This window comes from Chiloscyllium plagiosum, unplaced genomic scaffold (genome assembly GCF_037043375.1).
Source record: "Chiloscyllium plagiosum isolate Xiang-an unplaced genomic scaffold, Cpla_swu_hap1 HiC_scaffold_26, whole genome shotgun sequence".
Taxonomy (NCBI): domain Eukaryota; kingdom Metazoa; phylum Chordata; class Chondrichthyes; order Orectolobiformes; family Hemiscylliidae; genus Chiloscyllium; species Chiloscyllium plagiosum.
Window position 1 is genome coordinate 33,533,565 of NW_028270164.1, and position 13,644 is coordinate 33,547,208.

The following is a 13,644-nucleotide window of genomic DNA, read 5'->3' on the forward strand; positions in this document are numbered from 1 at the left end:
CTCCTCGAGAGGTCCCTGGGAAGAGAACAGTCAGTCAAATTTGATCAGATTCAGATCAAGTAGGGGGAAGCTTGTGTTCCATGTTAATGAGTCTAGAGCCACTTGACAGACACTGGTTTTACATTTGTACATGCTGCACATACTTAATTAATGTTTTGACAAGGGCTAATTGAATTCTGGAAACAGCGTTGTGCATTCTGATTTACACATCAAAGCCTGTATTCTACGGACTTTCGTACCAACATGACACATTGTAACTCTCAGGGCACAACAAACATCACCTTACCACTAGTTAGTTCAAACTCAATCTTATTGTCTTGTGTGCAATGAAAAACCCAATGTATTGGGATGTCAAACTGAGCTTCCAGCACTAAACTCCGACTTGAATTTTAGTGTGGGCTGCACACTGTACCCAGATCTCTGTGATCCTTACTCTGTAGAGTGTTCTGCATGATTACCAAGGGGCTTTTTTTGGTCAGGCCTCCCACCTGTAGGCAGTGATGGTGGAGACCCTCATCCTTTGGGAGCTGAACACTGAGAGCATGCTGAAGATTGGACAGTCAGAACTCAAACCTACCGACTCCCACAGCTACCTGGACTACACCTCCTCCCATCCTGCCCCCTGTAAAAACGCTATCCCATTCTCCCAATTCCTTCGTCTCCGCCGCATCTGCTCCCAGGAGGACCAGTTCAAAATACGTACGACACAGATGGCCTCCTTCTTCAAGGACCGCAATTTCCCCCCCGACGTGGTCGACGGTGCCCTCCACCGCATCTCCTCCACTTCCCGCTCCTCCGCCCTTGAGCCCCGCCCCTCCAACCGCCACCAGGACAGAACCCCACTGGTCCTCACCTACCACCCCACCAATCTCCATGTACAGCGCATCATCCGCCGTCACTTCCGCCACCTCCAAACAGACCCCAGCACCAAGGATATATTTCCCTCCCCTCCCCTATCAGCTTTCCGTAGAGACCACTCCCTCCGCGACTCCCTTGTCAGATCCACACCCCCCACCGACCCAACCACCACTCCCGGCACCTTCCCTTGCAACCGCAGGAGGTGCAACACTTGCGCCCACACCTCCCCCCTCACTTCTCTCCAAGGCCCCAAGGGAAACTTCCATATCCGCCACAGATTCACCTGCACCTCCACCCACATCATCTACTGCATCCGCTGCAGCCGGTGTGGCCTCCTCTATATTGGGGAGACAGGCCGCCTACTTGCGGAGCGATTCAGGGAGCACCTCTGGGCCACCCGGACGAACCAACCCAACCAACCTGTGGCACAGCATTTCAACTCCCCCTCCCACTCCACCGAGGATATGCAGGTCATTGGACTCATCCACCGCCAAACCACAACAACCCGACGGTCGGAGGAGGAGCGTCTTATCTTCCGACTGGGAACCCTCCAACCGCAGGGGATGAACTTGGACTTCACCAGCTTCTTCATCCCCCCTCCCCCCACCTTGTCTCAGCCGGATCCTTCCAGCCCGGCACCGCCTTCCTGACCTGCAGTCTTCTTCTTGACCTCTCCGCCTCCACCCTACTCCGACCTATCACCCTCACCTTGACCTCTTTCCACCTATCACATTTCCAACTCCCCTCCTCCAAGTCCCTCCTCCCTACCTTTTATCTTCTCCTGCTGAACACTCTCTGCTCATTCCTGAAGAAGGGCCTGTGCCCGAAACGTCGAATCTCCTGTTCCCTGGATGCTGCCTGACCTGCTGTGCTGTTCCAGCAATAAAGTTTCAACTTTGATCTCCAGCATCTGCAGACCTCACTTTCTCCAGTCAGAACTCAAGCCATGAATAGAGCAGCTTGAAGTCTTTGATGTTGTCTGGAGAACTGGCAAAAGGAATTGAAGCTGGCATATAGCTGCTATAGAGCAGTGAGGAACATCAGGACAGCATAAAATTCCCCACAGGTCTGAGAGTTCCCAAGAAAGAAAAAGAACGTGCATGGTCTGCCAACTTCAGGGATCTGTGAATAATTACCCCAAGATCCCTCTCTTCCTTTAAGCTGCCCAGTGTCCTGCCATTCATTAATTTATCCCTCATCTTGTTTCTTCTTTCAAAGTGCTTCAACTCTCACTTATCAGCGTTAAATACCATCTGCCACTGCTCTGCCCACCTGACCAACCCATCTGTATTTTCCTGTAACCTACAACCATATTCTTCACTGTTAACCACTTTTTCAATTTGAGTGTCATCTGCCAATTTGCTTAATATTTCCCCCCACATTTTCATCTTTATCATTTATGTATTTAACAAAAGATAAAGGTCTCAGTACTGATTCTTGTGGTACACTGCTGGACACCGGCCTCTAGTCACTCAAACAGCCTTCTACCACAACCCTTTGTGTCCTATTACCAAGCCAGTTTCTGATCCATCTCGCCAACTTTCAAATCCATGTGCTTTAACCTTCTCAGTCAATCTTCCACATGGGATCTTGTCGAAAGGTTTGCTAAAACCTATATAAACTACATCAGCTGAACTTCCCTCATCCATACATTTGCTTACATTTTCAAAAGATTCTTACAAATTTGTTAGATATGACCTCCCTCTGACAAAGCCATGCTGACTAACTCTAATTAACCCATGTCTTTCCAAGTGGCTATTTAATTTTGCTCTTTAAGAAATTTCTCCAATAGTTTCTCGACCATTGACATGAGACTTACAGGTCTGTAATTTTCTGGTACATCTCAACTACTCCTCTTAAAAAGTGGAAGCACATTAAGCCACCCTTCAGTCCTCTGCGGAGGGATATAGGCTTTTGCCCAATACATCATTTTTCCTGCCTGCTCGGATCCTGCTTGACCTGCTGTGCTTTTCCAGCGCCACTCTAATCTCAACTCTGGTTTCCAGCATCTGCAGTCCTCACTTTTGCCAAGTTAAGTGAGTGGGCAAGGGTCTGACAGATGGAGTACAATGTTGGTAAATGTGAAGTCAACCATTTTGGTAGGAATAATGGCAAAATTGACTTATTATTTAAACGTGAAAAGTTGCAGCATGTTGCTGTTCAGAGGAATGTGGTGTCCTTGTGCATGAACCACAAAAGGTTGTTTTGCAGATACAGCAGGTAATTACGAAGGCAAATGGAATATTGTCCTTCATTGCAAGATAGATAGAGTTTAAAAACAGGGAGGATATGCAGGAGCTCTATAAGATGCTGGTGAGGACACACCTAGAGAACTGTGCACAGTTTTGGTTTCCTTACTTGAGAAAGGATATACCGGCACTCAAGGGGGTGCAGAGGAGGTTCACTAGATTGATTCTGGAGTTGAGGGAATTGCCTTATGAGGAGAGATTGAGTAGACTCGAACTATGCTCATTGGAATTTAGAAGAATGGGGGGGTGGGGGGGGGGTCTTGTAGAAAACATTTAAAATTATGAAGGAATAGATAAGATAGAAGCAGAGAAGTTGTTTCCACTGGCAGGTGAAACTAGAACTAGGGGCCATAACTTAAAAATAAGGGGGAGCAGATTTAAAACTGATTTGAGGTGGAACTTCTTCATCCAAAGGGTTTTGAATCTGTGGAATTCCCTGCCCAGGGAAGTAGTTGACGTTACTTCAAATGTTTTTAGGGCAAAGATAGATTTTTGAATAGTAAGGGAGTTAACGGTTATGGTGGGTGGACACATAAGTGGACCTGAGTCCATGAAAAGATCAGCCATTAAATGACAGAGAAGCTTTACTGGCCGGCTGGCCTACTCCTGCTCCAATTTCATATGTTTTTATGTTGTTTGGCACTTCCTCTGTCACCAGAGAAAAAGTCATAACACCTGCAATTTCTTGCCCCATTTCCTATTGCAGCCAGGGATGCAATTCATCTGGGCCTGGGGATTTGCCTGTTTTCAAGCTCAACAGAGCCTCCAAGACCTCTCCATTTCCTAAGTCAAACTGTGCAAGTTTCTTCCAATCTCCTCTCCTGACTTCTGTACCTCTGGTCTCCTTTTCCAGAGTGAAGACTCTTTCCCTGGTTAATGTCTTGTCTTTAATGCATATATAAAATATCTTAGGATTCTCCCTTATCCTGTTCACAAGTCCTTTATCATAACCCCTGTTTGCTCTTCTAATTGCTTTCTTACATTTTGTCCTGCACTTCCTGTATTCCTTGAGGGCTGCAGCTGAATTACTCCTTTTTGACTTAGTAAAAACACTACTCCTCTTCTTTATAAAATCCTCAATTGTCCCAGGCATGCAGGGTTCTGCTCTTACATATCAGTCTAAAGGCTATAAGTTGGACCTGTACTCTTCCCAGCTTTTTTAATGCCCCCCCCCCCATTGCTTTATTGTCAAGTTAGCTGCAAGCAGCTGTTCCCAGTCTACTGTGGTCAGATTCTGCCTCCCCCAATCCAAAGCTGTCTTCTGCAGGCCATCCTTTTCCTTGTCCAGAACAAATTTGAACCGTACCATTTTGTGATCGCTATCACCTAAATGCTGCCCCACTGCCACTTGTCCAGCTTCTTTCCCGAGAAGCAGATCCAGTTCTGAACCACCCCTTGTTGGATCTTCTACACATTGATACAAAAGAACTCCCCTGGATACATCTCAGGAAATCTGCCCCCTCTAAGCCCTTAACACTATGACTATCCCAATTTCTGTTGGAAAAGTTGAATCCCCGGTATAATTATTCAATTGTTACTCCTACACACCTCTGTGAACTGTCTACATATTTACTCCTCTATTTCCTGCTGACTCATTGGAGGCCTATAATATTGTAAAGTAGCTGCCCACTTATCATTCCTAAGTTCAACCCACATTGCATCGCTTGAGGACCTTTCCAAGGTCCTTATTGCAGTAATTGACTCCTTAATTAATAGTGCTGCACACCAACGTTTTTAACCCTCCCCATCTTACCGAACGATCCTATACTCCGGAATGTTGAGTCACCTGTCCAGCTCTTCCCTTGACCATGTTTCTGTGATGGCAAAAATATCATACTTCCATATGTCAATCCATGCCATTAACTCACCAGTCTTAGTATTCAACTCCCAGCATTAAAGTAAAGACCATTCAGCCTTGCCTTTCTCTCTTGACACTCAACACGGCTGAACTCACTGTGACTTGCTAGTCGAATTATTTTTAGGAATTTATTTGCAGTCTGTTTAAACCTTGTGTAAAATTTGCTACGGTTTATCAAATTACAGAGTTACTTGTTGAACAGTGGGATAAGAGATACTGTTATTAAGCAGAAGCAATGGTTCCTGATTTTCTGGATTAAAATTGCCGCTCCCATTGTCTATATGTATCATAAAAAAAGCCTCACTGACATATTACCTTTGAGCTTGGTAATGTCTCCGAAATTCTATTATAGCAAGTTTGTCAGCAGAACAAGAAAAACACTGACCTAAAATTGTCACAATGAACATTTGACCAGTTTGAGCTACCTCCTGAAACCATAAGATCCAATTTGAACAGAAATTAACATGCCATCAATATTGTGAAGCCAATCATGTAAATCAGGATCACTGGTATGATCCACACTTTCCTGAAAATTTTGGGATGAACTTCAGGTTCTTAGTTCTTTGTAAGTGGAGTCCCAGGTAGACAAGATAGTGAAAAAGTGAGGACTGCAGATGCTGGAGATCAGAGCTTAAAAATGTGTTGCTGGAAAAGCGCAGCAGGTCAGGCAGCATCAAAGGAACAGGAGAATTGACGTTTCAGGCATAAGCCCTTCAAGATAGTGAAGAAGGCATTTGGTGTGCTTGCCTTTTTTGTCAGAAGTTGCATGACACCATGTTTTAACCCAACAGGTTTATTTGAAATCACAAGCTTTCGGAGCACTACTCCTTTGTCAGGTGACATCACCTGAGGAAGGAGCAGCGTACTGAAAGCTTGTGATTTCAAATAAACCTGGTATCATGTGACTTCTGACTTTGTCCACCTCAGTCCAATTTGTGCACCTCCACTTCATGCCTTTATTGGTCAATGTATTGAGTACAAGAGTTGGGAGGGCATGTTACAGTTGTACAGGACACTTTTGGAATATTGCATTCAATTCTTGTCTCCCTGCTACAGGAAGAATGTTGTGAAACTTGATTTGCAATGATTTTGCTAGCGTTGGAGGTTTTAAGCTATCAGGAGAGGCTGAATAGACTGGGGCTATTTTCTCTGGAGTGTCAGATGCTGAGGTGTGACCTTACAGAGGTTTGTAAAATCAGGAGGGGCATGAATAGGGTGAATACGTAAGATCTTTTCCCACTATAGGGGTTTCCAAAACTAGAGGGCATAGGTTTAAGTTGAGAGGGGAAAGATATAAAAGGGACCCATGGGGTAACGTTTTCATGCAGAGAATGGTGCGTATATAGAATGAGCTGCCAGAGGAAGTGATGGAGGCTGGTACAATGACAACAATTAACAGGCACCTGAATGAGTATGTGAATAGGAAGAGTTTAGAGGGATATGGGTCAAATGTTGTCAGTATGTTCTTATGGTAGCAAAGCAGAATATTGAGAAGCCTGGGTGTCTAAGCTTATATCTGGGGCTTAATTGTCATGATGACCTTAAGATAAGTGTTTGAGATGTGTCAACAAAGGATGGATTTGGGAGGCAAACTGTTAGCACCCAAAGAAAGAAAAGACAAAGAAAGGGAAAGGGAAGTGGCTGGAGTCCAAAACTACTTTGTACTCTGCTCCATACCCGAAAAGAATCCTTAACATCCATTTTGGGAAAGAGAGCAATTGCATCTCCAGCACTCTGTCTTACATTAACGATGATGGATGAACCATTGAATTTCATTCTGGAAACAAGAAATGGACAGAAAAGTGTAGATTCTCTTATGGGTCAGTTAGTTTAAGTCACAGGTTCATTTGTCTGCTTTCAGGAGCTTGGCAGTGCTCCAGAGGAGTAACTGATCTCTTTGATGCAGAGATGTCTCCTTGCTGTTTATAACCAGTCCCCAATTGGTGTTTCTCAAGTTAATACTGTTCCAGATGGGATGTGCTGAATTGTAAAGTTCCCACATGGGAAGAGATGAGCTGGCACCCCCTTTATTCACCCACTCTCTCAGTTGGTCACAACTAGTTTAATTCAAAAATGGATGACTTGTGTTGTGGTTAACCAGGGAAGTTAAGGACAGTATCAAATTTAATGGACAAAAAGACATGTAACACAATGTGACAAAGATTAGTGATCAGTCAAAAAAAACTTTAAAAACTTGGAAAGTTTTAAAAGCTAACAAAAGAATTACCCAAAAGTGCAGTGAAGGGAAAGAAAATATACTACGAGGACAAGGTAGCAATCAATAATAATTGGGCAGTCAGAGCTTCATTAAATGCATTTAGAAAAGCCAATGTGGACATAGGCCCCCTAGGGAATGAAGCTGGGTTCATAATAATAAGGAACCAGGAAATGGCAGAGAAGATGAATAAATACATCAGTCTTCACTGTACAATAGCATTCCAAAAATACCAAATAGTCAAAGGGTGGATGAGGCAGGGCTAGCAAGTAAACACAATAAATGTTAGGAGAGAAAAAGTATTTAAGAAATTCATGGGCTGAAGGTCAATAGGTTCCCTGGACCTGGTGGGTTGGATCACAAGATTTTAAACAACATCATTACAGAGATAATGGACACACTGGTAGTATTTGTCCTTATATTCTTAGGCCAGTGAATGTAACATCTGCCATTTGGTAGATGTTAGAGTCTACTATAAAGGATATAATAGGAGACATTTAGAAATACATAATATGATCAAACAGAATAATTATGACTTCATGAAGTGAAATCATGCCTAAAAAATTTATAAGTGTACTTTTGGAGAAGTAGTAGGCAGAATAGATCGAGGGAACTCGCTAGATGTAATATGTTTGGATTTTCAAAAAGCTTTCAATTAGGTATCACACATAGGGGTACTTAATAAGATAATAGTCTATGCCATTGGGTTGTATATTGTCATTGGTATAGGATTGGCTAAATGATAGAAGATAGAGTGTTAGGATAAAAGGGGCATTTCCAGGATGCAACTTGTAACCAGTGGAGTGCCACCAGCGATGAGTGCTCAGTCCACAATTAATTACAATATGCATTAATGACATGGATTAACAGAAGAGAATGTATTATTGCCAGTTTTTGTGGATGACACAAAAATAGGTGGGAAAGCAGTGATGTGAAGACACAAAAGCCAACAGAGGGGGATAGACAGCTGAGGTCAGTGGGCAAAAAAACTTAGCAAATGCAATAGCATGTGGAAAAATGTAAATTTATACATTTTCCAGGAGGATTGTTAGTACTCTATATTGTTTAAATGGGGAAAAACTGCAGGAAGCTGGAATACAAAAAAAATTGGGACTCCTTATGTATAAACCACAAAACCTTAACATCCAAGTTCAGTAGTTAATGGAGAAGCCATTAGACTGATGGCCTTTATTTCAAAGAGAATGGATTGTCAGATCAGTCATGATTTCTTTGAATGACAGAGCAGACTCGATGGAACAAATAGCCTATTTCTGCTCCCATGTCTTATGGTCTTCTATCATCTTGAACAGCAAATGTAAAGTCTATTTTGACCTCATATGACTACTCAGTCACACTGTAACAGATTTCTCTGCTGATTTGACCACTAGGCATGATTTCCCTTCAATCGTGGTCAAGATAATGTTGCAACACTAATATCAAAATTGGATCAGTTAAATTTAGCTCCTTGCCTCCATAACTGTAGCAGGACCCTTTACCAACCTGAGACTTGTCAAGAGGGAAGGAAGAATAGAGTGACCATGGATAGGCAAGACACTTGGATATTTTTAATTACTCACATTCACAGATGGAATTTAATGTTCCCCCGGTGGTAGGCTGGAGAATAGGGATGAGGGAGGTTAGAAGATGTGATATGGAGACCCTGTTACCTTCCAGTAGTCCCTCTACCTAATTAATTTCAGGGCAAGAAGGGTCAAAAAATTATCATCTTCTCTGCTGGCCAAGTGGGGACCATGCTACATGATAAAACTGTCAAGTAAACCTGGATGGTAATGCCCATGGTTTTGTGTTAAGGAGGTTGTAGTGGAGTTGGGTAGGGTAGAGTGGAACTTGCTGGCAACCGAATGGAGCGGTCCACAGAAACAGACTCCATGCCTTTCTCAGTGCCCAACTCTCACTGGAATCTAGCTGACTGGCCCCAATGAACCTACCTCACTGTCCCCCATTAGGAGATAGAGTGCTCCAGGCATAAACCTATTACATTACTAACTAGAAATCTGTCCCTGCTTTCAGTCAGTACTGGAAAACTTTGGGCCTTTAATTATCTAGCAGCTATTGGAAATGGGATATTGATCCATGCTAACTTGTGTGGAAAAATATGGTGCTGGAAAAACACAGCAGGCCAGGCAGCATCCGAGGAGCAGGAGAATCGACGTTTCGGGCATAAGCCCTTCTTCAGGAATGAGGCTGGTGTGCCAAGCGGGCTGAGATAAAAGGTAGAGGGGAGGGAATTTGGGGGAGGGGCGCTGGGAATACGATAGGTGGAAGGAAGTGAGGGTGAGGGTGACAGGCCGGAGAGGGGGAGGGGGCGGAGATGTCGGGAAGAAGATTGCAGGTCAAGAGGGCGGTGCTGAATCCGAGGGTTGGGACTGAGATAAGGTGGGGGGAGGGGAAATGAGGAAGCAGGAGAAATCTACATTCATCCCATGTGGTTGGAGGGTTCCTAGGCGGAAGATGAGGCGCTCTTCCTCCAGGCGTCGTGTGGCCAGGGTCTGGCAATGGAGGAGGCCAAGGACCTGCATGTCATTGGCGGGGTGAGAGGGGGAGCTAAAGTGTTCAGCCACGGGACGGTTGGGTTGGTTGGTGAGTGTCCCAGAGGTGTTCCCTGAAACGTTCCGCAAGTAGGCGGCCTGTCTCCCCAATGTAGAGGAGACCACATCGGATGCAGCGGATACAGTAAATGATGTAACTTGTGACAGGAAATGGAGCAAGAAATCCTGACTGTAACCAATCAGCTACTGCATTGGGTGTTAATTCCAAAGGGACTCGCAGAAATGGTCACAGCAGCATGCCTAACTTCAGTCTATTTTGACCTCAGTATGACCTGAAATTTCCTGCTCAATGATTTCAGAATAATCTCTTTTCGAAACAAAGTAAATTTACTTAACACTGTATTTCCAAAAATGGTTTCTGCTCCTTTCTGTTGCGATTATTGGAAAGCAAGGTTCAATAAAAGAGAACTATAAAATGATCTCAGGGGAGATATCACTTTCATTAACGTGGTAAAATTTTCTTTACATTATGGTTGTGTTCCAATATGTTATGTTATGGAATTTTAATGCATTAGTTTTAAATCACCATTTTCACCATTTCACATTAAGAAAATGGAATGGAATCACAGTTTTTATGTGGTAATTTCTTCATGTTTTGAAACAACTGTCTTTAATTTTTCTCTCTCCCAAAATCTTGATTATGCATTTTCAGCATTTTTTTTAAAGATTGTGCACTAATCTTTCATGAATATTTTTATGTTTTTTCTTCTCTAGGCTTGGAGAGAATTGGGCGAAATAATTCTTATGAGCAAGAAGGAAAAGTACTGTTTGTTATTGATGCAGTTTATGCCATGGCACATGCTCTACACAACATGCACAAAGATCTCTGTCGAGGACATGTTGGACTTTGTTCCAAAATGGACCCTATAGATGGCAAGGTCCTCCTTGAATATATCCGTAAAGTCAACTTCTCTGGTAAGTGTACAGAAGCATTTATACACTGAGTATTCTTGTTGGAGAGTGGGTCCAATGTTGGTCATGCACCAGGCTTGGAAAGTATAGCTGGTTAGAATATTTGCTGCCTTGACTTGTAGTTTTTATGTGTGCTTGCAGAATGATGCAAATTTACCAGTTTCTGGCAAATTTACCAGTTTTAAAATTATGCGGTTACATTAAATGGGATCATGGAATACTGTTTTAGTTGCTTGTATCCAAGTGTTTGTGTTACTTACAAATATTCTGAAGGATCTAATGGAACACTATCCAAATATAAGCTGTAAGTTAAAGGTTTGGCAGAAATATAATGTGAAAGGCTAAACACACCATACTGGGATGTTTCTAATTATATTGCCAGAATTAAATGGAAATGACTGTATTCACTTATCAAAAATACACTTTGTTATACTTGAATTTAATATGAGAACAATGTCAGAATTTTACATTATCTGTTGTAGTTTACTGTGATTTCTTCAGATACTATTCCACTGATGAATGTATTTTGTCATGGTGTATGCCAACAGTGGAAATATTATAGACAAAAAGCTATTGCCGTGTTAGTAGAATGGAAAGACTTGACTTAAATTGTGTGGAATTGCATTGCTAACAATTTTAGTAGAGGGTTAACAAAACTGTGTTAAAAAAACAAAGGAATGCCATAAAAACAAGCTATGAAACTATGTGTTAAATGCTGCCACAGTCACCTCAGGGTACGTATTTCTTATTTCTCTTCATGCATGAGGATGGTAATACAGCCAGATCCTCTGTCAGTCGGAGAGATAATTGCTACATTAGGTGCTGCACTATTAAAAAGAGCAGACTGAATTACGTGCAAAATACAAGATAGACACTAAATGAGAAGTAGACAAAACGAAGAATGGAATCAACATTTTAAGGGTAAAAGGCAGTACATTCTTCAAGACAGCTGAAGAGAACAGTGGATTTGAAAAAAATAATTATATGCTGCGCAGTCAAGCAAGTCAAGAAATGTGATCTATTGACAAAGGAAAGTTATAAAGAAATCTGATGAGAAAAACAGCTAGATGACAGATAATCACACAGAGAGAAAATGGCCAAAGTGTTTTGGAGCTATAATTCTGGTGCTGGCTCGAAACTGTGGGGACTAGATTTCTATGAATAATACTATTGTGATTCTAACAAAGTCAGCCCAGATGGACCCAATAGAAGATGAGTTCCCTAATTGGGCCTGTTAATCTGCTCCAATCAGGGAACCCTGGCTGACAAATGTAAACACAGGTGTCAGAATTTCTGTTGACTTTAAGAACTGGCTGTGAGGAAGCTGGACCAGTGTCAAGGACAATGCAAGTGTAAATAAAGGATGACTTGGTGATGGGATACCAGCCTCTGTGAAGTTATTTCAGCAAGATTGTCCTATGAGCAAAGGCCAAACAGATTGGGACCATACTGACTGGAGTTTAGAAAAATGACAGGTGATCCCATTGAAACACTAAGGGGCTTGACAAGGCAAATGCTGAGGAGATATTTCCCCCCATGGGAGAGTCTAGGACCAGAGTGCATGGTATCAGGAGAAAACAATGCCAATTTAAGACTGAGATGAGAAAGTCTGTGTGGAGTTATTTCAATGACAAGGGCTCTCATTAGGTGGCCTCTATTATCAGCACATGTAACCTTTCAGTTCTCTCTTTTCCTGCTGATCTTCTAAGATTTTCACAGGATAGATGTTGTCTCCATTTCACTGCCAGCAGCACAGTGTTTCCGTTGACATAGTTAAAAATCACACAACACCAGGTTATAGAACAACAGGTTTAATTGGAAGCACACTAGCTTTCGGAGTGATGCTCCTTCATCAGTTGACATAAATCACCTTTAAAAGACATTAAAATTAAATTTAACTCCTGATTGTATCGTCTGTATTTTCATATCCATATTCAGCATTAGTTAACAAATGTGAAAGCAAATTTTGAGAACTCTTAATTTATCAAGTATACACCCGGAGGAAGATAAAACCTTCAAGGTGGTAGTGATTTACCTTCACTGCAGTATATAATGAAAACTATATTACATAAGCTAGTTATAATGGAAACTATGTTATATAATTTGGCAACAATTCAAGTAGTGTGTTATTATACTTTAGATAAAATGTAAATTTGGCTTTTTCTCATAAATTGAGATTCACTACATCCATATTCATTATGAACCCTCCTCATCGAACACTTTTTCAACCAGTGTCCATTGCAAAACACATTAACTATTGTCAGAAGCAATTATTCTCAGTGAAATAGATAATTTTACTGAATTTGAGATTGATGTAGTACCACAACAAATTGCAAAATAAGGCCACAACAAAACTTTAAGCAATATGTTCTTCATTGTTTTTAATCATTACGACTACAAACAATTAGAAGTTAACACATCAATCATGAGCCACACTTATAATTTTGGGTGTTAAATTATCTTGGCTTCAATGCAACTCACACTGTTGAAAGGATAATTTAGTTTTGTATTATGGAAGAGTAATAGTCTACTCAGGAAACACATTGGGGTTTTCATAATTAGGACTGGAATATATCAAATGATCCACAAAATTGATGTTGATGAAGAGAGTTGAGAGAGTTTTGAACTCTTTTGACCGTGGGAATGTTCAGAAGAATGATGCATATGAAATGTTAGAGAACATTTCACACCAAAGATAATGGTGATCAGGAGTCCTGTCCCAAAAAAATCTGTTGAGACAAACTGAGTTGCATATGTAAACAGTGAGATTGTTATTCAAGGGTACGAAAGAACATTGAAGGTTGATGGTTCAACTGAATTGAAGTGCACTGTTAAGAAATTGTGAGAGGTCTTGTTTGTCATATATGGGTTTGAAAGAGTCAATGCTGAGGATTGTTGTAAGCACTACCTCTAAGTTAAATCACTTGGATTTCTGAGTGTTGTGCAAGAGCTTGAGGACCAGAAGCAGACTTGTGATGATGT

The 13,644-nt window shown here is 41.8% G+C and overlaps 1 protein-coding gene across 4 annotated transcripts in view; it reads left to right on the forward strand.

The window, feature by feature from the left end:
• LOC122563223 (metabotropic glutamate receptor 4-like) overlaps positions 1-13,644 on the forward strand; it is a 1,237,105-nt gene that overhangs the window by 706,737 nt on the left and 516,724 nt on the right. For all 4 annotated transcript variants that reach the window (XM_087973618.1, XM_043716807.2, XM_043716804.2 and 1 more), the window contains exon 7: positions 10,465-10,665. In XM_087973618.1, the coding sequence (XP_087829744.1) occupies positions 10,465-10,665 (201 nt within the window). The remainder of the gene's footprint in view (positions 1-10,464; positions 10,666-13,644) is intronic.